At 31.4% G+C, this 27432-nt stretch overlaps 2 protein-coding genes and 2 long non-coding RNA genes across 8 annotated transcripts in view; 2 read left to right on the top strand and 2 right to left on the bottom strand.

Annotated features, from left to right (window-relative positions):
• Window positions 1–1172: 1172 nt before the first annotated feature.
• On the bottom strand, window positions 1173–8224 carry Naa60 (N-alpha-acetyltransferase 60). Its single transcript, XM_076303931.1, has 2 exons — window positions 7860–8224; window positions 1173–4912 (listed from the first exon to the last, which is right to left on the bottom strand). The coding sequence occupies exons 1-2, from the start codon at window positions 8104–8106 to the stop codon at window positions 4335–4337; spliced, it is 825 nt and encodes a 274-aa protein (XP_076160046.1). The 5' UTR covers window positions 8107–8224; the 3' UTR covers window positions 1173–4334.
• A 1322-nt stretch (window positions 8225–9546) lies between these two features.
• LOC143151177 (uncharacterized) lies at window positions 9547–10800 on the bottom strand. Its single transcript, XR_012993255.1, has 2 exons — window positions 10686–10800; window positions 9547–10324 (listed from the first exon to the last, which is right to left on the bottom strand). It is a non-coding gene; the product is annotated as an uncharacterized LOC143151177 (long non-coding RNA).
• A 4283-nt stretch (window positions 10801–15083) lies between these two features.
• The window catches only part of Retm (real-time), a 29726-nt gene continuing 17377 nt past the window's right edge, over window positions 15084–27432 (top strand). The window contains exons 1-3 of one of the 5 annotated variants that reach the window (XM_076307213.1): window positions 15084–15400; window positions 15490–15580; window positions 25828–25977. In XM_076307213.1, the coding sequence (XP_076163328.1) occupies window positions 15518–15580; window positions 25828–25977 (213 nt within the window). In that variant the 5' untranslated portion in view covers window positions 15084–15400; window positions 15490–15517. Of the gene's footprint in view, window positions 15401–15481; window positions 15581–25827; window positions 25978–26419; window positions 26474–27432 lie in introns of those variants that run through there. The other 4 variants (XM_076307142.1, XM_076307299.1, XM_076307377.1 and 1 more) reach the window with 4 other exon arrangements.
• Window positions 26513–27412, top strand: LOC143144825 (uncharacterized). Its single transcript, XR_012991539.1, has 2 exons — window positions 26513–27165; window positions 27287–27412. It is a non-coding gene; the product is annotated as an uncharacterized LOC143144825 (long non-coding RNA).

Below are 27432 nucleotides of genomic sequence, written 5' to 3'. Positions count from 1 at the left end.
ACAAAATTAATTTTATTACTGTTTTGAAGTTTCTTTTTTTCCATGTATCAGTCCTAATATAGTTAAATTTAATAAAAATTAATCTGCTGCGGAGCTCTTTCTAGTCCTCGATAATTTCTTTCACCACCATTTCATACATGAATTTAGACACATAGAAAATGTTTTTTGAACACAAGAAAAATGCTGTCTTAGAAAGTCCTTGCCCAAGATCCATAAAACCACAATTTATCTTCTTTTTCCCCAATTTCTAAAAGTTGTATCACAATCACTAAATCTCGATTAATATCAAAAACTTTATTTATCGAAGAACACGAGTCCATATACGTTACGTCTTATTACACTCTATTGACATTTCGATTAAAAACGCATGTCTGCTTCGTTTCCTATTGTATACTACATTAAACACCTCTTACAAAAATTTTCCAATTGAACGATGAGCCAGAAAAAAAAAAATAAAGTATATTATAATAATTGGAAGGACCCAGTGACGATTGAAACATTTTACGTACTTCTACGTGGCGCACGGGAATTCCCCATGAAGCGATTGTCTAGACACTGTGTAACTCGAGTAATTTTGAAATTTTTCAATATTTTACAGCGACATTCCTAAAACCCGAAACACTTAGAATGTGTTAAAAAATAAATTGCATTCCTTCCCTCCCCTTCTAAAAAACGGTTACATATCCTTAAAGAAAAGTGTGTAGAAGTGTATGAAACATCAAAAAGCATTCTTTTAATTACAATTAGTAATAGAGTTTGTAACTGCAATTAAATTAGGTGTGATTAAAATCATGCGCATTTTATTAATATTAACTAGTTCAATCAATTTATTTTGTCATTCGATTATGAGGAACTATAAATGTAACCATTTTTGCGACGTAACTAGTCTTAAATCAAAATGTTCTAAATATAAAAATTTATTAACAATTTCATATTATTATCAAATAACCAGTCTTGTTATGTTTATTATGTAATATTTTTATCGAGAACACTTATATCTAATCTAATTCCAATATATCATAATACACTATTTTGGAATCTCGTTCTTTACACATTGTATATTAAGTTCATTAAAAATCGTTATTTTAATTAAAACTTTATGAAATATTATAATGAAATTTGTATACGTTTTTATACAAATAATGACCGATAGTACATGAAGATTATAACATGTCAATTTATTACAAACAAAGTCAATACATTAGTATGTACAACTACTTTGATACATTTCATATATATGTACATTATATATAAAGAATAGGCACACGCATTCATAACTCACATTCATGTACTTATATATCATTAATACAAAAGCTTTTTCTATCTGAATATACAGGTATAAATAATGCTATTGGTTTTGAACAATTAATAAAGACGAGACACAAACAAGATGTTAGATTATATTCAATTAAAGAATACATGCACAGCCTTAATCGAGAAGCAAATATACTTCAATTCGTTCTATCACCATGGAAAATACTGTTATTTCTATGTAACTTTCATTCAAACTAAGTTTCTTTTTAGCTTGTAAAGCTTTGGTCTAACTTTTCCATGTAAATCTCCTTTAATTCCTTACCCAAAAATAACCCCTTTTACAACATTTATACAATATAAAATTTGTAAAGTATGAAAGAATATGCATACATTGCACATTTCAATTTACTTGTAATAAACTTGTTTATACATAATTATATTATAAAGTGATAAGATATAAAACTTGTGATGTATACTATCCATCCTTGCTTGATATCTAATAACATTCTTTATGTTTTCAAACTATAAAATGTGATCATTAAAAAGCAGTATTATCAAAGATATTCAAGGTAGTATAATATATCTAAATTTTTCTTTTTAAATATTTTACTGTTATTCATAATATCAAAATAAGATACAATTTGGTCATAAATTGTCAAAGATTAAAAAAAAGTTAAAGGCAGTGTTTAAATCGGAAAACATTACAAATATTTATTTATATCTTATTACTATGTTACTTTTTATTTCCTATGTAAATTAATATATCTTCATTAATCTGAAAATCCCGAAATAATTTAAAACAAACACTAATATTAAATATCTTATAGCAAAATCGAAAATTTACACGCACCTAATATCCCTGATGCGATTTACCCGATTCACTATCGTAAGCGTTATAAACCATGTAAAGATAACATTTCCCGACTACACGGACCAATTGGATAAAATCAAGAGCACAATATTGAATCATTTTAGCGAAGATTGAGATTAAATCCCATCCAGCTTCACATACATATAGAAAAGGAGAAATTTTCTGTTTATTTTTCAACAGATTGGACTTGAATTGTAATAATACATTACAATTTACTCGTTTTACTGTTAATAAATGGGTCAGGAAGAAATTATAAAAATGCTAATTTCGCCTACATACTAAGGAATATTTATAGTATCGTAAATGTGATGCTTTCGAAATCTTTTCTAAAGATAAGATATAGAAACAAACATAATTGAAAACTCATGTAATGATATATCGTGACATGTGCATGAGATAAATAAGTTTAGACGTTTGGTTCGGTCTAGTATTGAACCTGCGTAAGGCCGTGTAAAATATAAAATTAAAATTCTATATCACGATTCAATTCGAATATAGAATATTTGTAAAAGCGGTATGACGATAAAATGTTGCGTTTGGAAACGCATGAATATAAAAATGATCGAGTAATAGTTAAATTATTAGACAATACTATTAATTTTAACAAAATCATTAACAGATTCAAAATATTAAAAAATATGAATATATTTGCCATCGATAATTGTAACATACAGACACTCTTCACAGTTAAGAAAGTATTTCGGGAATAACGAAACAAAGTTTAATCAACACATTAGTATCATTTAACGAATAGTAAAATATTAACAAAATAATTGTTTATCAAATATCATCAATATGCAACATGATTGCTTCTTCAAATCATCAAAGAACATGATTACTTTCTTGTATGTGCAGTGAAAGAAGCTGAGTGGGATAAATCAACTTCAACACTTGTATATCAAGTACCACTGTGACTAGTAGCTCTTCCTAGTCAAAATTGATGATGACATGTCTGTCAGACTTAGATAATGTACCCTCAGTAGTATCTAAACTAGTGGTGAATGATGTGGTTCTGGAACTGCAAATCCCTAACCACAAGAAGCACTAACAAGTAATATAGAATAATGCAATAATCAGGGAAAGAACATTGCTAAGTTTCATTGACAGTCCTATAGTCTGCTAGCAATTATTGTAACCATAGAAACCAATACTTGTCACAAAAAAAAATTGGGCAGAATCTAAATAAGGAGAAGATATATGAATGAGGTGGAAAAAAATATTTTCTATCAGTTCAGGAAGTAGATAAGTAGTAGAGTCGTATATTAAACAGAATGAGTACCTACCAAAGACCTTAGAAAAGAACAAAACACATGAAATACAGTATGGTTTAATGAATCATTAACTTATTATGGAAACATATTTGAAGAATCCTCCTTAAAGGAACAAAAAATGGCAGCCAACATAGTGGACCAAATTATTTAAGAGTTCAATTATTCTGACTAAAGATAAGCCCATACTAGAAGCAAAATAGTGCAGGGATTAATAAAATAGAAAGCAAAGAGAGCTACTGCTGTGGTAAGATAGGCTACAGTAACAGTTGTAGGTTCCAGGATTTGAAACTCACCGAAGCTAACCGGCATAAAACTTCTAGATAATAACGACAGAGTAGAAATTCCACAAATTCAGGAATAAACCAGGAGGTTTTATTCTTACAAAAAAATTTGTCCAAGAAGCTCTAGCCCATCACCGGTGTTTCATTTTACTTTGCAATTTACTCCAGTTCTTCTAAACTTTTACATATATAATCAAGAAAAATATGAATTCTTTTATGGAGATTATGGTACATCATACACAAAAGAATTTTTATTTAGAGTTATTTTGAACTGATCAAATGCCCTGGCAGTTAAACAATTTATTTCTTATGTTTCTATTGTTTAGCTTAAATATTAAGTAGATCATTTAATATGATCCATGGTGAAAGAATCACAAAGCTTCAGTTTATAATTTTCAAAAGACAAACTATAATAGAACTGTTCACTCATATTATTACCAACTGAGTATGAATTGATACTTGTTGATTCAAGTATTGTCATTTTAATGATAAATTATTTTTTACAACTACTTAATTCATAAAACTTTGAAAACAATTATGAAGCTAATAATTTTATTGCTTGAGTAGGCATAACATCCAATTAGCAGATACATGCACGTTTTAAAAAATAAAAGAAAAACAAGTATTTGGTTTAACATTGGTATTTGTCAAAATGTATCATCTGTGATATGAAAGAATAGTAGTAGCCCAAAGAAGCCGTTGCCAAATCCACCGTGGAACTCTGCATGGTCCAAGACTAGCCATTGCACTTGCTATATGACGCAACCAATCCCACATACCCCATGGCACATGTCCTCCATTGACATAAAGGACATATGTAAAACCAGCTTTACATTTGCCACGAATTGAATAATAGTATGGTAAAAAACTATGTAATCGAAAATGACATCTCTGGTAAAACAAAATGGCAGGTGAATTGCTAGACAGTACATGTAGGAAGACTGCTTTTACGGAAGATCGTTCTGGAGCAGTAACATGTGCTAGTAATTGTTCCAACAATAATGAAGCAATTCCATTTCTTCTATATGCACGACGTACCCCTAAGCTAAGAATATAACCTACTAAACAATCTTTTCCTAAACTCGAAGACAAAATACCACGGTCCTCTGCATTCAGTTTGGCATAAGGCTTTATCTCAGCGACAATAAATCCAATTATTACTCCACCATATACAGCTGCAAGTGCATAAAACCGTGAGGAACTTGTTATATCTTCATACCACGAATAAGGGTAATCTATGACAAAATAAATTAATACTTGTATTAAAGTTAAGTAATTTATAAAGAGAACATATAACTACATGTACAACAAATTTTAAATACATACATTTTTATAATCTATAAAAATAACTTATTAATCCTTTATGGTCCAATCTTTCATACTGGTACTATTTTAATAATTTTACAACAAATTTCACTGTTACTTATAATCGTTTTATTATATTTATTTACAATTAATACATGCTATATTGTTTAATGATATTGTAATGTTCCTTACTCTCCAATATTGTATTTTTGGTATACACACATACACATACACAAATATATACACCAGCACTCACATTTTAGTTAAAATAAAAAATTAATTGCCCCTCCATGGTTTTAAACAGAATGGTACATTAATGTTTACATTTTTAAATACCTACTGCCAAATCCAATGACATTTATTATATACATTTATTTTACTCAATAAATAAACTTAAACACAAAAACAACAAAAATTAATTTTAAAGAATTGTACATCATATATTATTGTTGCATCTTTTTAAAATATAATCGATTTACTTCTGAATATTTGAAATTTGGTATCAGCCATTTATTACTACATTTGTATTAGTTTCACAACTATCCATGATATACACCAGATTATATATCTTTATTAGACTTCATTAGACAAGTACTGTTTTTTCTATTCATTTTAAGTAGAATGTTTAATTAAATTAATTAAATTGTTCATAAAATTATAAAAAAAGTTATCTTTGAATTATTCATCTAAAATCTTAGATTATGTAAAAAATTATTTTATTTAAAAAAGTGAAGAATATACCATATTTTGTCACCCTCAAAGATAGGTAATGACACACTATCTATAATATAAGTAACCCTCTGCAGATTCCTAAAACAATAATTTTGTCATTATCTTTAATAATCTCAAACAAAGCAGGTTGTAACTTTATGTGGTATATTCAGCTTATAAAATAAAAATTTTATATTTATGTCATCTATATTTTATGTATGTACTGTGTAAAATATTCTTAAGTACATGACCAAATTTTGAAAGAATATTATATTTATTATGAAAATGAAAAGTGTTTTATAAATGTAAGACTTGAGAATGCAAGTCCCAAGTATAGAAACATTTCTTATCTGAGTTATAATTACTTTTTATTTACGATATAGTTTTGTGAGAATACTTTGTTAAAGAAATTACTGAAAATGTTTTACTTTTTTGACAATACATACCTCACATTGACATCCCATAGATAAAATTATTATAAACAAGGATCATAAAAATCCAAAGGACTTAAATTGGAGAAAATGTGCATGCAATACAATTAATTCTTTTTTGTCAATCCACAAATCTGTATAATTATTATTAAGGAACTGTTAAACAATATAACTAAATTATGATAGAGCTCCATCATATTTTATTGTATATCTCCAGTGGAACTGGAATCTTCTAATAATGTATGGAATTCTCTTTCTAAAAAAAAGAGTTACAATTTTTATAACTTTAAACTTAATAGGCATTTGTGCCAAACTCTGACCTAAATGAAAAGTGTTCATAATTTAGAAAGATGAAATATTTGTGGACATACATTTATGTTACTCCTTTTTATCCTTACAATGAGTAGACTTTTCCTAAAATATGACCATCTATTTTAGGAACATCTTGCATAAATGTAACAATATTGTGAATGTAGATAAAACATATCATTTGTCTTTTATATGAAATATATAAACAAAGATATATAATAGTAATAACTCAAAAGTATTGCAAGACAGAAGATATAAGAAAAATTCTGAACATTTATTTAAATAAAATTTATGCTAGAGAACAAAAAATGAAATCAAAGAAATTAACTTTAAAAGTATGTTAATTTTGTAACTTATATATCTAAAAATACTGTCTTGACCTAAAATCAAAAACTGAACAAAAAAATATAAAATAAAATATTGATACAACATTTACAGCATTATTAACATATCTTAATTGATATCTCTAGTTATAAAAGAATTTATATTTACAACAAACATTGATATTCGTAATTGTTAGACATTCAAAATAAGATACACTGCTATAACTATATATCATTTTTAAATATCAATTGTCCTCTACAACAATTATCTTATATCATATAATGAGTATTTTACATTTTTAAATCTAAATAAATTGTTCAAGTGTTTTAAAATTTATTTACAAATGGTATATAAACAAATGGAAAATAATTACACATAACTATATTAAATATGTTAGTTAAAGTAAGAAAAGAATATAAATTCTTTTTCTATGCTTACTTCTTCAAAATGTATCATTAATATTAGCGTACATTACTTCTTCAAAATGTATCATTAATATTAGCGTAAACTATCAATTTTTAACAATTCATCATCTAAACAAGGTATTTGTTTTGTACTTTTATAGACAAGTATCACTTTAGAAATAATTTAGAACTAGTAATATGTGGAAATATATTTATTCATTACTTTTTATTCAATTAAATCCATAAAATCCATACTGTAAGATACTACAATAAAATTTGTAGGACAAACAAATATTACAGATTTAAGTTCATTTGATTAATACAAAAAACTGTAATAGTAAATGATTATAACAAATGTTTCAATACAAAAGTTAAAATTTGTTGAATTTTATAAATAGTTAGTACAATGATTTGTATTTTTTTCAATCGATTAAATACTAACTATTCCAATGGTTCATTTTTCATGCACTTACGTACCTAATAAAATAACTTTCTGAAATTTGATACTTCAATATTAATATTACTTGACGCACGAAGTTAGACTAATAGAAAAAACAGTGAAATCTTACATTAATTAAGTTCAATGACACTGAACATAGAACCAGAAAGGATTAATTATATTAAGAAGGAAATGTAAGTTACTTTTCATACAGTACAACTTGTAAAATTTAATTTAAAATTTGTGAAAAACTTCATACCAATAGGGAACCAATCTTGACAGAGTGCCCGTACTTCCTCCAAATCATCTGGACACAGGAAACGCAATTGGACATCACCCAAGACGCACAAGGGAACGGTTGCCGGTGTCACGGAGGTTTTTTGTTCATTAGGCGAATTTCTTGTAGTATTCTCATCCGTATATTTATATTTATTTTCTTGAGATACTTTGAACTCACTTTTTTCAATTTCCGGTAAAATAAGGTATCGATTAAAAGATACGGCCATCACGCCACAGTTTTTCTATCATTTCATTAATCATTTCTTGAGCGATGTCAAGCATCTCTCGCATGTAAACGTTTGCTAGTAAACATATTGAGATCCGCAGACATTTTGTTTCTCTTCCTTCCCCGCTCTTCGTCGTTTTCTGTTTCTCCCACTACTTCTCCCCAACTGTCTCACTTTCTCTTTATTTTAGCCCCTCTTTTCTCTCTCGCAAACAAGATTTAATATAAACTTCGAAAACATGATTACAACATAATGCTCTAAATATACATATATGCTATAGAGATGATTAATCTAAAGCATTATTCATTTTTCTCTATACTGATGAAATTGAAAAATTGAGAAGTCTTGTGTATCAAATTTTGTAACAGGATGTGTATCAGAATATCTAAATCAAAAAGAAATTTATAAAATTGGTTTTAGGTTTCATAAATTTTATAAGTATCCTTATTCACACAAATTTGCCTAGTTTTTTTTTTTATTCTAGCCAGTGATTGTAAAATATATTATAAATTACCTTATGGATAAATGAATTCATTATTGATAGAAACCCAAAAGATAATTGTATTACTTAAATAAATTTCAGTTATGTGTATTTATTATAGTCAATTATAATTTTTATTTCAAGCTTATTGTCACTTGAAAAAATATATAAACTATAAAATGTTTAGTATTTAATATGTATTTATGTCTTTTCTTTACTAAAATTCATTTTCTTCAACAAATTTTACTGGATTTTTTATACATGTGCTCTTATATTCGATTCAACTCAGAGAATACTTTTACCATACCTGAGTTACTTCATTGTAATATGATAAGTAATGCATAATATGATAAACCGCAGTAATAATAACACAACAACGTACTACATTGAATGTAACATAATAATTATAATTACAAGGACTTACCAGAAGGATTGAGTGCATAAATTGTTAAAAAATGCTGATAGTCAATATTATCAGCTATGGTGATAGTTAACTTATTATGTATGTCTAGTGTTTTATTTATAGGACATTCAAAAAAATATTGTTCATTATTATTAAAATTTATTTGAATATTACATGATTTTTTTATAAATAATAAATCTCAATTTTGAAAAAGAAAAGTTTAGTATTTATTCAATTAATGATGTCACAATTTGAATTTGCAAAAATAATTTAGCCTATATTTGACTTTATTTATTGTATTCTGTTAGAACTGATTCAATATGTCTCTTTGAATAGTCGTATTGTATCATGATTATAATACAATGTAAGCTTTTTTATATTTAACTAATGGATATCATGTGATGGCAGATGCAATGCTTTTTCTATGACTATTAGTTTGACATAAATTAATACACATCAAATTTAAAATTATTTCTTCCAGTGTATGTTATTCATGATAAAAGGAATGAATTAATAGGATAAAAATTACAATATTTTAAAATAATTTACACAGATATACATGAAAAACATTTCATCCTTTGTCACATATTGTGACAGTTAAAATTATATTATATTTTACTACTTGCTAGTAAAATAAACATTACAATAAAAAATGAAAATAGAAACTTAGAATGCGCCAAAAAATTTATTTCAAACTCAACGAAAATTGATAGAAATAAACAATAAAGATCTAACAAACAGGAGCCTGATAATCTATTTTTTCGAATCATAAGACATTTTCATGTATTTACTGTAAGCATGTCCACGACGTGCTCCTCACGGGAAATAAGGGAAACAATAAAATCGCCTTTTCTGCTCTTACTTAACATTTCAATCACAAAACAAAAGACTAAACATTAATTTTTATCGGAGGACACTGGAGGTACATCAGCATATTTGGACAAATTTTATTTTGAATAACAAATAAAATTGGACGATTTATTTAAAGATAATGAATATAATTGTTATTCGCATTAAATCTATTTGTTAGTGACGAAATTTGTATTGTTATTTGCATCAAAATTTATTTAAATAAAATTTTATTCGTTACTATTCTTTTTAAAAATTTTAGCTGGTCAAACCCGTTAAGGGAAAAACCACTATGTCTCTGTTGTTGGCTTCTCAATTTTTCGTTTCGTATTTAAATTATGATTGCCATTTGGCATTTGGCATTTGGCATTTGGCATTTGGCATTTGGCATTTGGCATTTGGCATTTGGCATTCGGCATTTGGCATTCGGCATTTGGCATTTGGCATTTGACATTTGGCATTTAGCCCTCTCATAGATTTGGAAGCTGATGCAAAAAAAAAAATATCTTCTATAAGAGATGTTTTGTTAAAAGGATAAGGAGAAATGACCAAAGCCCTGATCTAAGGAAGTGCTAAGAGTAGTATCTTGAGCAAAGACAGTCTTTAGACATTTGACTTAAGAACTACTAATAGTGTTATCTAATTGAAATGCGGCAAAATTTAAATGTATATCTTTTTTCACATGTTATCAGTTATTGCAGCAACTTACAATCCCAAACAAATGAAAATGTATATATAGTAAAAATCATAATAGAAAAAGAGTATAACAATTTAACATAATGAAACAAAACAACTTCATTATTAGTTTAAATTAAGTTATCAAAAAAAGTATTCTTATATATTTACTAATTGTGAATTGCTTTAAATGTATTCTCTGATTAAACAAAGTAATGATTATTATTATTTAAAAACAGTATTGTAGATACAATACTGTGAAAATAATTAAAACTTTGAATAGACTCCTAATTAGTATATATAACTTTTGTGACCTTTAATGACGCACGAAAATTCATTATTGCTAAAGTTAGGCAGCGCCACTGGTAGATTCACTGTAGGGAGAACCGCATATCGCGACTGAAGCGCGAACTAGCGGATACTAACAGTGATCGAATGAGTAACGAATACGATATTTTTTATTAAGATAATATTTTTAATCAAATAATACCTAGAAAGAGAACAACACCAAAGTTTGCCGCAATACCGCAATGTAGAATGTAAAAGTATTTCATTCTTTTAAATCTTCCAAAGATAACTTTCTCCTGCCTCGATTTCTTGAAGAAAAATGGAAGTCATGTGGGATTCCCGTATACTGAACATACTGGCCATTCTATTATAAATCCACTTGTCTAAGCGAGAAATCATTGACAACATATGCAACTTTCATATCTATTGTATGATTTATAATTTAAGATCGCATACATGGAAACAACGAAAGAAAAGAAAGAAATCTACGCGTGTTATTAGAAGTGAATTTATTGAAATGCATCAGAGTTAGAATCATATTTTTGCGTCTCATATAAGTTAAAAAAGTTATCTATGTTAAAATATTCTATTTATTTTTCAATTAGATGGAATCAAAGTTCCATCGATCTCCCTCGACACGCGATACAAACGAAATTACTAAACCAGGAAGATGGAAGGAATCGAAGTTCCTTCGATCTCCTCGTTTAGTTCTGTCAAGCAATTACAATATGGAAAAAATGGGGCAAAATTGGGAAAGAAGCGACGCGTACCGTGGAGTTGGTCTACTAGGTCAGTCCCGTTTCCCCTTAATGGGCCAGATTCGGGAGGAAGTGGCCGACACCGCCGAAAGGAGCGCCCCATTTCCTCACAACTCCGCGCCGCGAGCCACATAAGCGTGGTCACGACTTACGAAGGATTACAGAAGAGAGGGTTCTCTCTTGCGATCGGTAGCTTCCACAGAGGCAGTGGTAAAACCCCCCTCTGTGTTCGCAACATTTCCCCTGGAAACGGACGCACCAGAAGAGACGACGATAGACCGTTCGGACCACCTAGACGGCCGGTTACGTGCTTATACAAGAAGCAGTGGTGACCGAACTGAGAAACGAGGAACGAGCAAAAATAAGCTAATTTTTCGATAATTGCTCGACAGAACACAGAGATTCGTACATGGAGGCATTAAAACTAACTTATTCTAATAAACGATCCCACGGAGAATGCGACGAAGCAGTCCTCTTCGTTCTTCGTTCTTCGTTTTCCGATGTGCCTACCTAAGAGAAACTTAAAGTCAAGGCATGATAGAAAATACAGCCAGGCTCCATGGCAGTCCGCAGAGCGTTTATTTTGTCTGTTACTGCATAACTTTGTTTAACCATTAACCAATTTCATTTGTATTTTTCTTTTCCTTCGTTGCTTCCAGTTCCTTTATGTGCATTGTTTGACTACCCTCTCTTAGAATGTAAAATACATATTACAGAGTAGATGTTTGAAAATAAGTTGGACTTGGAAAATTTTGGTGGTAGTTGTAATTGCGCGTGAAATGTATGCAAATTCCACCTTGGAGAATTGAAGGAAAAAGGAATTGGGTAATTATTTAGAGGGGGAGACGGTAGCACCGATTTCGACAGTTTTTGAATATGTATAGAAATCAACATTTTGAACAACTTTTTCCCATACATATAACCGCCGCTTGGCCTTAGTTTTTGAGATTTTTTCTCAAAAAGATCGCTGCTACTACATTAAATTCTGCTCAATGTATTTATGCGTGTGTGACTCTAATGCGTCAGCTCACGATTACCCCTTATCTTTTGTTTCTATACAACGGCATGGAGACCAACGATCAAACGGGTGTTCCTAATAACTCTACCAAGTAGTCAGCCGCCTTGAAGCGGTTGGAACAAAGAATCCTACACCAAACTTTACTTAACCGTTTGAGTCCCAAACAACGTGATCGCGCTTTTCAGATTTTGTGTCGAAAAATCTCAGTACATTTCGCAGAACATAAAAAAGTCCCCTGTTCGGGATTTTTCGACAGTGTTTTTTAGCTACCCCTTGGGACTCAAACGGTTAAACCTAACTATTCTACCTAGTATCTAATTTAATGGATTAGGTTTGGGCCAGGCTCTTTTTTCTCCGGCCGCCGCGGAGCAGTCGGCTAGTTGATTTTTAAGTACACCCGTTGAACGTGTCCATTGCTGGCCGCCTCAATGTATCTATAGAAACCATAAACAATCGGCGCTTCAACACTTACACATGCTACCACAAATAGATAGCTATAGGCAATATTCATTGTAGTAGTAGTAATAGTTTTTTTGTAAAAATCACGGAAACTAAGGCCGAGCAGCGGTTGTAAGTATAGGAAAAAATTGTTTAAAATGTTGATTTCTATAACATACTCAAAAATGATCGAAATTAGTGAGACTCCCCCATTTCTAAATAATTACCAGGAATTGTTTTGGCATTTTTCTTTATTACAATGCTTTTCTACATTATATAAGTCGTAGGCAATTGTTTGTCTCCAATTGAAGCAATCATTAACGATGCGACAACGGTCGGCCAATCAAGTCATCTACTCGTAAAGCGGTCATTAGATCTCTCGAGAACAAAAAAAAAAGAAGTCTCATACTCTCCATCTCGACTCGAAGTTGTCAAAGCGCCGACTCAGCTCAGCTCTTGCTGATGTGAGGGTGGGGGAATTTCCATGATTTGTTGTGAATTATTAGGGGGACCGGAAAGTAATGTCGTTTCCTTACATTAAATTCAAACACATAAATTTTTAACGAGTTTTTATTTTTAATCAATGATATAATCACCCTCATTATCAACAACCTTTTGCCATCTAGTGTGCAAATTTTCAATGCCGGATCGATAAAAATCAATTGGTTTTTGAGCAAAATATACAGAGATGGCATTTTGAATATCATCCAAATTTGCAAATCTTTTGCCACTTAGAAAGTGTTGAAGCGATCGGAATAAATGGAAATTCGATGGTGCAACATCGGGCGAGTATGGTGGGTGAGGCAGTACCTCCCACCCCAATTCATTAATTTTTGCCAAGGTTCGTCTTGCGCAGTGCGGTCTTGCATTATCGTGTTGCAGAATAATGCCTTTTCTGTTGACAATCGCTGGCCACTTTTCAATTAAAGATTTATTTACACGATCTAATTGTTCACAGTAAAGGTCTGCATTCACAGTCTGTCCAGGTTTCAGCACTTCAAAATGAACAACGCCGCGAATATTCCACCAAACACACAAAAGGGCCTTTTTGGGGTGTAAACCTGGCTTAGCAGTACTTTGTGGCGATTCATTTGGAGAGAGCCACTGCCTTTTGCGTTTTGGATTATCATAAAGAACCCACTTTTCATCTCCGGTGATCAAGCGATCAAAAAACGCTTCTGTATTGTGCCGTTGAAGCAATAAGTTGCATGTGGTGGATCGGTTAGCCTTGTTCTCTTCGGACAGATTATACGGGACCCAAACACCTGCTCTGCTTACTTTCCCAATCTGCTGCAAATGTTCTTGGATGGTCGACCAAGGTTGGTTAAGACTGTTTGACAATTACTCGATTGTCTGACACGGATTTGCTTCCACTTCCGCACTTAACACGTCATTGTCTAACGTTGTTGGTCTTCCTGATCGATACGAGTCGGAAAGATCAAAATTACCGGATTTGAACTCGGAAAACCACCTTTGGCATTTACGAACGTCTAATGCATTTGGATAAACATCGCAAATGTTTTTGGTAGCAACTGTTGCGTTACTACCCTTGCGAAACTCAAAAAGCATGCAATGCCGAATATGTACCTCTTCTGGTATTTGGCTGGCCATTTCACCCAAAATTGTAAAGAAAAATTTTAAATTTAATTATTTACAACTAAACAAGTCACTATAACCTCAGAATGTCTTTGCTACGACTTTAATGTACACAATGAGCTGACAAATGACAATCAAATAGTGACATGCGCAGAAACGACATTACTTTCCGGTCCACCTAATATTATGCTTGATGTGTTCATTATGTTAAAACAGATTTATTTGTTTTACGTGAATAATATCAATGTTATTAGTAACTTTAAAGTAAGTTATTCGTAAACTTGAAAATCATGTATGCAAATAAATATTTATTCGAATAAATTTTGATTCGTTATTTAGTAATAATTCTGAATTTATTTGTAAGCTCGAGGAAAATAATTCAAATAGATATATGTTCTAATACGTCTTATTCGAACGATTAGTCGAATAGTGTTTAACTCTGGCGGATGGTATGGGTGTGTAAATTTATTGTCCTAATCGCTAGAACGCAATAAATTTCGTGCATATCCGCCACAGTAACGTAAATCAACGCCATCTATTCAAATATATATTATAACTGTAGCTCGGTAGACGACATTTGAGTTTTTTCCGAGTTGGTGTATGTATGCATATAAAGTATAGTGCAAAATACCAATTATACAAAGTTTGGTTCATAATTTGCATAATTCTCAGTAGTTTATTGAAATATTGTCTAAACATTACTAAGTGTAGTGACATAAAACTTGTGCATAATAAAAAGCAGATTAAGATTTGGTTTATGGTAACCTATGAATTTTATTTATTCATAGGTCAGTTATTAACGCACTTCATTGATTTTATTCGGTTAAATTATTTAAATTATTCTAGTATCTGAATGCATTTAAACCTAGGTTAGCAGCCAGTTTGTAAGGAGAGTTCATTCTGATATGGTTCAACAATATAAATCACCTGTGCGGGTGTATAAACATCCTTTCCCACTTGTGATGATGGTGCGTTTACTTATATTATTTTCTTATTTCAATAATAATATTTACTATGCACCATTGATGTTGTTTGAATTTTGTTTCATTATGTATATTTTTATTATTTTTCAATGATTAAATTAATGTATAATTAACAGTGAAATATTAATTATATAATACACATATATACACTCAGACAAATATTCATATTCATAACAAATTTAAAAAGTAATATATATTTGCAGTCGTGATTGAAAAACAGAGTGCAAACCTGTCCATTTCCATTCCTAAATTTTTCATTTATACAAACAATGGAGATATTTTAGTTTCTAATTGTGTTTTGAGATTAATTTTTTTTTCCTTCTATTTATGTCTTAGTCATTTCAATTGTATTTGTAATGTATTTCTTGGATATTATGATATTGAACTTGGTTATAACAAGCACCAGGGAATCGATAAAATTTTTTTGTTATAATCACAGTCCATTGTATTTGTGATAACTTAAATCTACTTTTAATTTATTTAAATTTTCAATTATTTGGAAACAGATGGTTTTAAAAAACAATAAATATCAAAGAGAAAAATAATATATTTACATAATAATATATTATCTGTATTAATCCCTTTGCCGTTTAGTCCGTATGTTATAGAGGCAAGTTGAATTATGCTATAGCATCTAGTTTATGTGTCGTAAAGGCAAACCTAATTCTGCTACAGTTATACATTGCGCAAATAAACAGATTATAATATAAGAATATGTCTACAAGCAGATGAAAGATGTGGAAACTAAAATATGTAATTAAAAAGTAAATTTTTATATTATTTACAATAGATACCATTAATATAAGTTTTAAAAGAAACATTTTTTGTACCACACATTCTTATTTTAATAAGTGGCAAGAAGGTTAATATATTTCTATAAACTGCAGTATACTTAATGTAAATTATAATTTGATAAATGTGAAAAATATTAAAGTATATATATATCTGTGCATGACATTTGTTACAAAGTGAACAATTATATGGAAATATGCATAAATTAAAGTTATTGTGATTGTTTGCTTGGTACAGCCATGAATTTGATATGTGTGCTCATTACAACCAAGTTCAACTATGTTAGTATTTTCAATTTCAGTTGCATGCTTTTTCATGATTTCATTTAAGACTTCATTTTTTTCAATTCTATAAAAATATGTTTCTTCTACTCAAGGTATTTTTTAAGCTATACAACTACTGTATTATATGTAATAATATAAATATATTTCATAAACAGAGATAAGAAACAAGGTGTGGTTTAGTTATAGTATGAATGCTCTTTAAATAATGTACCAAAAGTATCTATTTCATATTTAGTAGAATTATAATACATATTTATTTTTGAGATATAATTATTTTCTTTTAATATTTTATCTTGTAGTAAATAGTTACTTTCTGAACAAAGAAAATTTGACTATTGTGCTCTTTCATGCGTCTGAATCGTATGATTTGTAAAATATTTATTCTGGTGTAAAAAAATTGTATATCTATGCAAAGTACAAATTGATCCTCTGACCAAAATGAATTTGATATTCATATTTTATGAAGTACTTTTAATTTGTCAGTAGCTTTTCTTTCATTACTTATTATAAAGTTATCTTATAAACCTTAGGATTTTTCTGCACCAATCTTGAGGACATGATAGCTGCATATATTTGTCTTGTTAAAGATGAAATTTTTTTATACAAGTTATTCTTTTTCTGATTCTTTTAATGATCAGTAACGTTCTAAAAAATACAGTTATTTTAGTGTAATGTATTAGTCTCGTATCTTTTACGTTTTAGAATGCTATAGTTCTGATTTGGTATTACTAATTGAATATTCTCCATATATATTCTCCATTTGATAACATTATGGTATTATGTCATTCTATACTTTCTATAAGTGCACCAAGAGTAATACCTACTTTCACAAATATCTCTCTTTATTAATCATTATCGATCAAAAATTTTCATATAAAATCACGTTATTATTAAGAAATTTAATTCATCACTCTGTGTCACTTTATTTTTAATCTTATAACTTCAGCTCTTATATTAGAATTGGGTATTATTTAAATAACTTTGAAACAGTTTTATTTAAATAATTTATCGGTTAATCATTATTTGTTTTTTGCAGTGTTCATGAATAATAATTAAATTTGAATCTGGATAAAAGTTTATTTAAACAAAATATATTCGAATAATGCGGGGCGAATAAGTATGCATTTATTATGTGAACGATAAAACTATCTTTTACGTATGTGCGCGCGTATTAATATATATATTATATGTACATATATTGTTTTTATGCGGGTGCGCTTAAGTCTCGATACAACGAACGACTTTTTGATACATGACCAAATGTCTGTCTTCGTTGTTTCCAATTGAAAAAATAAGGAAAAACATACAATTGTGTGGCGAAAAGTCGCTCGTTTCATCGAGCTTAATGTGTATGGTAGTGTGTATTTATATTATGCTATGTTGTATATAGTGTTTGTTGTATGGAGTATGTATGATAGATATGCTGTATTATTGTGGTGTAAACCACATTATTGTTATATTTTTTTGTGGTGTGTAACGTTTGTCCACACACCACATAAATGTTACAAATGTCACAAAAATATTATATACATACCGCACATTCACATTATTACAAAAATATCACAAACATGTCATACACACCGCACAACATATGTATATATACCAAACATACACGCGCACATACCTACGTAAAATGTGTTTTATCGTCTACTTAACGAATAAAATTTTATTCCGATAAACGGTTATTTATTTATAACTTATGAATAAAGTATTATTTATTATATAGTTAAAACGTGCACAACGGTGTCTTGTATGTAGGACTGTTGGTTTGTAACTCAGTTTTGTTTTTCGTTTAAGAGTTCCAAATCCTCTTTCTAAATAATGTCTTGTATGTGGTATTTCTAATTGCATAAGAAACTTGTTACTTTTTTCATCATGCAGAACACTTGATAAGCCACAACATCTTGCTGCGTTATATTCCACAACGAAAATCTGTGTTTTTTTTTTTAATCTCTAACATAACCATTTACAGATTCTATATATTTTATAGAGCAGTGTTTTTAAACTATACTTTTATATATCATTACATAATATAGAATAGTATTAACAAACAGGCTTTCGAATAAAATTTACTATCTTTTATCACTTGTAATAGAAGTAGGATGAACATTTAAATATGTTGTAATTACAAAACAATGTTGATAAAATTATAAAAACAATTTTAGCTGTTTTAAACTTTCATGATTTTTTGTTTCTAGTTTATTTTTTGTATTTTTTACTACTGACGAGAAACAAGTTTTGAACGAATGTTTTTATCGAGAATAGAATATTACGAAATGCATTTTTTTCATTCCCCTATATTCTCAACGATTCGTAAACTACTTTGAGAAATACTGTTAAAGTACAGATAGTCAGACATTTTGTCGCTACTGAAGACCTAGTTTAAATTCGATACTCGTGGCGTGTTGTAAACGCGCTCATTTACTCAGATTTCTGCAACTTTGTGTTAAAAATTACAATTGTTGAAAAACATTTGCCGAGTTCACATTTTCTTCCAATATGAAGGCAAGTGATTCCCTCAAAGACGACAATAGAAGCTGAAGTACAAGTTTAGCGACCTCGAGGTACCTAATGCTAGGTGACGACGTTAAGAGAGACCCTTTTAAACCGCATGGGTCTATGAATGATCAGGAGTTAGAGATTGGGTCAGTCGAGTAGCTCCCCAATGTATCCAAAGCGCTGTTAGATCATTACCATGAACTGCCGGCCTGTGTGGCAGCACGAAGGCTTTATCATGGCTTAAATGATACTATGGAGGTTGACAATGGTTGTACAGACCAATGAATGTAAAGCCCCAGGTGAAAAAGAAATGATATGATTCAACTTAAATCGACCGATGAGAAGAACCACCGTAGTGTCCGTAATGCGAGTTGTGGAGAGAATACATCAAATCGTGAACTATTGCAGCAGAAAAAGTAGATTTAGAAAAGCTACGCACCGACCAGTGTAGGTACGTTATGGATTTCTAACCTAGTGTCACATTGGTAGTTCGTGGCCAAGTGTGGTGATATAGTGAATAATACGAGTATGCTGATTATGGCGTGTCGTAATCCTATGCTCGTGGAGGTCGTATCTGACTAAGCTTCCAAGACAAGTACCAGCCATGTTAAATCACTGTGGAGGTTTTAGTTGATAGGCTCTGCACTCGGTACATTTGAGGTGCGGGAATTCTACGCGAGTCTCAAGCTGTTTCAAGTGGTCGAAAGGGTTTTTAGAATATTTTCTTCTAAAACCTACTACTCACTAGGGATGAGTAGAGACTATTCATCCCTACGGAGAAAAAAGTGACACAAACTATGAAGTTGATGGAGAAGGAGAAGTTGAGTTATATATTTGGTTGTTTGTGTTTCCATAATTAGAGTAATTGTCGACCTAGGAGGGAGGTGTTGGGAACGCTGGAAACACGCTATTTACTGCTTCCTCCTCTTTTTTCTCTCAATGCGCACTTGAAGCACTCGTTCTGGTGGGGGTATTTTCCTGGTAAATATCCGCAACTCGTGACCGCTCATGATCCCATGTGAATCCTCAGTAATGGAGAAACGTCCTCCTAACGTTTAATACCTCGAGGTTACCAAACTCGTACTTCATGCAAAGCAAGTTACAGCTTATGAGGAAAAGTAGATGTGATCGATCTGCTTTTTTCTGGAGAATCGAGCGCACAATATTATTGAAGATCGTAGGAAAGGTCTGCTCAGCAATTTGAATAGTTATTAGGGAAGAATTTCTGCTGAAATTTAATCAATGGATGTGGCTTGATGTAGTTGACGTTTTAATTGTTTAGCAGTCCTTGATGGGAAATATGTTCAAATTTTGAAATCTTCTACGAGTAGATCTTTGCAATGTCAGAATGTGGGGTCATTTTGTTATGGCTGCAACAAAATGGCGTATATCGCTCGTGTGCCTCAGAGTCTTTTGCTGGGTCAAATCAGATTTATTTGAGAAAGAATCCTCACTATACATTGATTCGAATTTCTTATATCGCTGCATTTTCTATTTTTCCATATATTGACAACGTTCTACGTATATTTAATATTTTCTCGCTAATTTTCTTCCGAGTTGTCGGATGAACTCGAAGACATCTTGAAGCACAAACAATACTAAGGTTATGGGTTATTCAAATTCTTCTTAATCTTCAAGTGAATGCCAGTTCAGTTGTTTTGTTGTCAAACATCAACTCTTGTTCGATTTCTATTTTTGCATGTCGTACCTTTTTATATCTGTTGATCAAATCTATATATTGTGCTAATTCGATTTCCTTGGTATGTGATTTCTTAAAAAAAAAAAAAAAAAAAAAAAAAAAAAAAAAAAAAAAAAAAAAAACATTTTAAAGTTTGAAGTCTTAGTTCAGATCTTGCGATACTTTTCCAATTGCATTACTTCCAAACCGACATGCAAAAATTAAAAAATTTCTCCATTTTAATGTCATGCATGTGGTTGAAACATATTTTTGCTCGACTTTTATCATCGGGCTAACCAAATTTAGAATGTGCACTTTAATACTATTTTTTAAAACAGAGCTATGATTTTTTTCGTAGTGTACTTCGACCATTTCAGTACGAAATCTACTGTATGCGTTCACGTTATCCAAGGTGTATCACGAAGAAATTGCACAGTTGGACTTACACATAGTGAGGGGCATATGGAAAACATGTGTGATATGTATGGAATGTGTGTGAAATTACGAAAACAGTTCGGTTAATTTTTGGTAGAACGTTTAAATATCGTATGTATCCTCTCAGGCAGAACATATCGCGGCAACGCTCTTGTATGCATCTGCAGATTTGTTAACTGAACTGCATTAATGTGGCGCAACTATGAGTTTTGTACGGACAAACATATGGATTTCACTGTTCAATATTTTTCAAGACAATTACGTTAAAAGATTTCACACGTTTCGCGTGGATAATATCAACATAATTTTCTTGAAAAACATTGAGCAATGCGATCTGTGCGTTTATTATATTATTATTTATTATAATCGCTATGTACAAAATTTAAATTAAGTCAACGACCCACCTCGGTGACTTACATTACGCGAAGACCTCTTCTTAAATGGCCTCTGCCTGTTTGGTTGCTGCTATAGTGTTGTTACTCTTCGAACCGATGAAGAATTTCTTTTGCAGTGATTGCTCAATTTTTCAAAACGAATTGGACTATAACTCTATTATCGATAAGTATAGTAGGTTCGTCTATGACCCTGCTTTTTGCGTTTACGAAAACAGTGTATCTCTTGCCAGCGGATCTAACAACTGACGATGGATCGGCATACACCTACAAGTCACGTAGCGCAACGCTATGTTACCTTCTTGATGAAGAGTCACAAGGGAAGAAAAATTAATCCTCCACGATTCTGAACAAAATGTGCTTGTAAACTCAAAGCAATGCCAATAAAAACATATACATACGTACCAAGTTCAAAGCCTACAAGAACGTTCAAAACAATATATGAAAATTTGGGCATTACACACGATGTCTTCGATACGCCCTATAGAAAAGTTTCCAGAATTTAATACAATTTAATACTCGCTCCAAAGATGAAAAAATAGCGTTGAACCAACATCGTCGTTGCATTCTGTGGCAAGATGTTATCGCGAAGTGGTTCGATAGAGAGAAAGGAACATCCAATATTAATAAGTGTCAACACTACAATTAACTATCGCTTTTGGAATTTCACACACATTTTCCGCGAGGTGTAAGTCCGACCGTGCAACCTCCTCGTGGTACACCTTGGGTAACGCTAATGCCGGCGGCATACTACCTTGATCAAAAAGTTCTAGGACTGTCCCCCCCGTGTGTCGCTGTCAATCACCCGATTGTTTCTTTTTTTTTTTGTTAGGTTACCATATCTGTCATTAACACTTCCTTCCAATTTCAGCATCATAGCTTGATATTTGTAAAAGTTACGTTGTACTGAGCACATCTCCTTTGTTCGTGTCTTCGATTTTGAAAATGGCATCATTTGAGCATCAACGAGTTTGCATTAAATTTTGTGTAAAAAACGGATTTAACGGTCCGCAGACCTTGGATATGTTGGAGAAGTGTTTCGGCAACGATACTCTTTCGAGATCAAATGTTTTTCGATGGCACGAACGCTTCAGAAGTGGTCGTGAGTCGGTCGAGGATGACAAACGCAGTGGCAGGCCGACAACGTCGAAAACCGATGAAAACATCGATAAAATTCAAGAAATGTTGTCCGAAAACCGCAAATTGACCATCAGAGAGCTGATGGTCAGCTGTGATAGGTGATACGACCTAACATTTATTAAACGTATCATCACTGGAGATGAGACGTGGATTTATGAGTATGACACACAATCCAGACATCAAGCGAGTGAATTATTATTTGGGCGTTTTGAGACGTTTGCGCGAAGCAATTCGTCAAAAAAGGCCAGATTTGTGGGCAAACAACTCGTGGATTTTGCACCACGATAACGCACCGGCGCACAATGCGATCCTTATCCGCGAGTTTTTGACGAAAAACAACACGAACACTATCCAGCAGCCTTCAAATTCACCAGATCTGGCTCCCTGCGACTTTTTTCTGTTCAACCGAATTAAAAAACCGCTTCGCGGAACGCGTTACAGTACCCGAGAGGAGGTCATGACAAAATCGAAGACGGCTCTGATGGACATACCGAAAATTGAGTACCAGCAGTGTTTCGAGGATTGGATCAAGCGCTGGCGCAAGTGCATTGCAGTCAATGGGGACTACTTTGAAGGGGACCATATCGATTTGGACGAATAAATTTGTATTTTTGATTTTATGAATAAAGTCCTAAAACTTTTTGATCAAGGTAGTAAATCAAATTTCGTACCAAAAGAGTCGAAATGCACGGTTTAAATCGCGACAAGTCTGATCAAAATCATAGCTTCAATGAACAAAAAAAAAAATAGAATTAAAGTGCAGATTGAAGTTTTCCAACGCGTTCGTAAAAGTTAAGATGCAATTTTACGTGCACGACTTTAAAATTGAGTAGAGCGAAGCTTCAAGCTCAAAATACTCTTTTATAAAATCTTTGTACGACTATTTTTCACGGAGTTACAAATTGTCGAAGTTCGTTACTTTCTAGGTTATTCGAAGCGTTCCTCTAATTGTAAGTTGTCATGAAAATATTCTGGAATTGAGTTTCTTTAATTGAAGAAGAGTAAGAGTTTAGAATATAAAGATAGAGGTGGTTCAGCGGCGGTGTAGTGGAAAAATGGCTGGTTTTCACTCTTAAAATCTTCATTGCTCGAGCCAGACTTCTCTCGCACCCTTCTTTTTCTTCGACTCATACAATATTTATAATACTAATTAGATTAAATCATCCTCCTTCTCATCTCTTATAACACGATCCTTTAAACTATTATATATTAAATACATATGCCCGTAACAACGAGACTCTGCTCTTACGCATCGCTGATATACAGCGCCGGAAGTATACATATATGTATAAGCGAATCGCAAATATCAAAACAGCCAGAAATATTCATAGCCGTACTCTGGGTTACAGGCTTTATTTACAAGCTTCTAAAAGAAATTATATTATGTTATTGAAAAGTTTCAAACTATCCAGTTTCTATATCATTGTTTTGCTTTGTATTAATTTGTATAACGATTTGTACATCTTGATGTAACATTGCGCACAGCAGTGCATTTTATACAAAGGTAAGTATATGTATTTGCTATAAAAAAGAACATAATTAAAGAAATATTTTTGTTCAAAAATAATGTATCACGATTCAGACAACACGAACTAAAATCGTGGTCTGCCGGTTACCGATTACGGACAGGTTAATGCGCGCATCTGCTGTTGCGATTTGCTCTCGTGAGGAGTCAGTGGCACTATATTCATTGCGCAACTCGTCTCGCGCATTACATGTGTTTAAGAAGGGATCTCTTCTCTGCTAGAGACGCAGTGCGCTGAACAGTGTTATCAGGTGTTCTTTGACCGAGTGTGTATACATTGTATGAGGTGACGCATCGAGAACATCCAAAAGCTACATGTCGACTCGTTCATCTTTATACCTTGTTCTATAAACTTTACTTTTACGCTAATGGAATTATTGTTCGTATCTTCAGCAGTGTTGTCATAAAATCAAATTGGACATAGAACAAAGTGTCAGAGATGAAACGAAGTAGAAGAAAACAGAAGTATGGGAGAAGTAAGACATTGAAATAGAACTACAGTCAATCAATGGAGATAACAATGATGCTCGACCGACTGCTGTTAATGTTACTTTTTCTTTTATTTAACGTTAATTTTTTCATATATGTACATATATTGTGCGATGTAAAATAAGAAAATATATAGTATACGGCAAATAGTCTTGCGTTAAATATAATTTTCTACCATCCTTTTCCTCTGTGATTAATAACTCGTGAAAGAGTACCACTACATAGTAATATATACTTAGTAGTTGATCATGTGTACACTCGATCAAATGCCTCGAAACTTGGGGAAATTGTAGTTGGAAGCTTTATAAAAAAATTATTTTACTTTGCCCCATAAAATTTTTCCAAGGTAGTTCCTACTAAACTAATCGATTTAAAGAAAATTTATTCGAGAGAAAAAATGATTTATAATATACTATATACTATAGTATAATGCTCAACTCTGTTTTTGTCTCTTCGAGTACACTATTGTTATGCAGAGTAAAAAATATCTAAACGAATTTATCTAAAAGGTTGATATCGAATGGCAAATTACGAGTATCTTATTAACATTATTAGAATAAGGCATGTACTTACCAGGTGTAGCGAACTACTCGCTGTCTTCTGGAGAGGTATCCTTGTTTTGGTACCTGTTGTTTCTCTCTTTCCCTTGCCTTAATTTAGGATCGAACGTACTACTATTGTATCGATTCAATATTTAACATATCATTCTGCAGGAAGGTCCAATTGTATCGATCATAAACACTGTGTGCACACATTCGTTTCATAAAAACTACAAGACATCAAATATCATTTATTTTTTGTAAAATAAAATTATTTTAAATAAATGTTTAATTTCGTATCTAACTTCATAACGTTCGTATAATTAAAAAGGCAATTTTGTAGAAACTCAAATTTATTACTATTTTATCGTTATACTTTTTTACTTTGCGTTACCTTTGCCAAAAATAGTTACAAAAATTTGTTACATCAATTTTTATAAATTTTGATTTTATTTGTAGGCATATGAGCGTAGATTCCCTACATGTCCTCAAATTCCTGTTTTTGTTGGTTGCGAGATAGTTTCAGACAAAGAGAGTAAAAACGGTGCCATTAGAATAACGGAAAGGAGATGTAAATTAAATGTTGATGCACCTTATATCTTGAAAAAGGTATGTATTGATGATAATAATTCGAAACACATTGTTTTATTCGCCTTAGGTTGCATCCGCAAAGTGAAATAAGATATTGACGGTTTTACAAATGGTGAAAGAATTATACACATATTATGACTCTATGCGAATAATGTATAAAGTTATAATTCTGGAGGATTATAGCAAACTATCTAAGAATGCATTTACATTATCCTTATTAACGCATTTACCAACAATCTATCACGAACAGTTTATTTATAATATATTTAAGATGTAATTTTACAGAAGACTCGCATAAGGTTATAATACAATATATCACTTTCTCGCCATTTATGAATCCTTTATTATTTTGTGGATATACACGTAACATAAGATTCATTATATAAATTATTAATATATTGTGAAACTTAATGAAAATGCATATTTGTAAAGAACATAGGTAGAAAAATCGGTTTTACAGGAAGAAGGTCAAGACTGCCCACGCTGATTTCAATAAAGATTGTAGATCTAAATGGTAATCCGCTTTTGACAAAGGAAGGGTAAAAGTTTGGAAAATGCTCTTTGATGATTATTACTAATAACTGAATTACTTCCGTGATTGTCTACTAACTTTTTAACCTGGATAAAAAATCCCACCGGAATAATCTTTTTTAAGTCGAATAAACTTTTAGCAAGTTATTTATTCATTATTAGTAAAATAGAATTTGATTCTACATATATGTTGTTGCATGTACTTGAGTGAAACTCTACATATGTAAAAATAGTCGAAGGGTAACTTTCCTCTTTGCATCATGTACATTTGAAGGCAGATAGTTTCTTTAGATTGGCAATCGTAGTTACTTATATTTGTGGTTATACTAATGTCATTAACATTATGAGATTATCGACGATTTTCTATTAAGGAGGCTTTTTCATTTGGATTTTAATAGATTGTGTTTCTTTTTCTTTTAATTATGCTTTTTTAATTCGCAGACACTCGAAAAATATGATCAGGGCAGGTCGACAAAAATTATTTGAGTAGCAGTTGTTACCACTGCTACATGTTTATTATTTGGGGGGGGTTGTTGATGTTACACTACTGGCGTTCCCAGTGTATCTTCCAATAGAATCAGTGGTAGACCACTCATCCGATTAGTTCGGAATGCGGGGAATACCACATTCCTCCAGTATACTTGTGAAATCTGAATCTCCTTTGTACTATAAACGGTCTGTGTTAGGTCGAATAATTACGAATTGCAGTTGTATATTTCCTCAGATTCTGATAAATGTTTCAACGGTTTTATTTATATCTTTATAATAGTTCAACCATCCACTGATAATATTTTAGGTACAAAACGCAAGCATCATTGTTCAATGGAAACAATAAGAAAGTGATGGATCTTTTTCATCGGGAACGGGAAAGGGGAGAAAAAATTTTACAGCGTTAATATGATTATTTTCGACAATAGAGACACGTGGATATCGGTAGATCAT

This window comes from Ptiloglossa arizonensis, chromosome 1 (genome assembly GCF_051014685.1).
Source record: "Ptiloglossa arizonensis isolate GNS036 chromosome 1, iyPtiAriz1_principal, whole genome shotgun sequence".
Taxonomy (NCBI): Eukaryota; Metazoa; Arthropoda; class Insecta; order Hymenoptera; family Colletidae; genus Ptiloglossa; species Ptiloglossa arizonensis.
The sequence above is the reverse complement of the archived record's forward strand: the minus strand, read 5'-3'. Positions and strand labels throughout refer to the sequence as shown.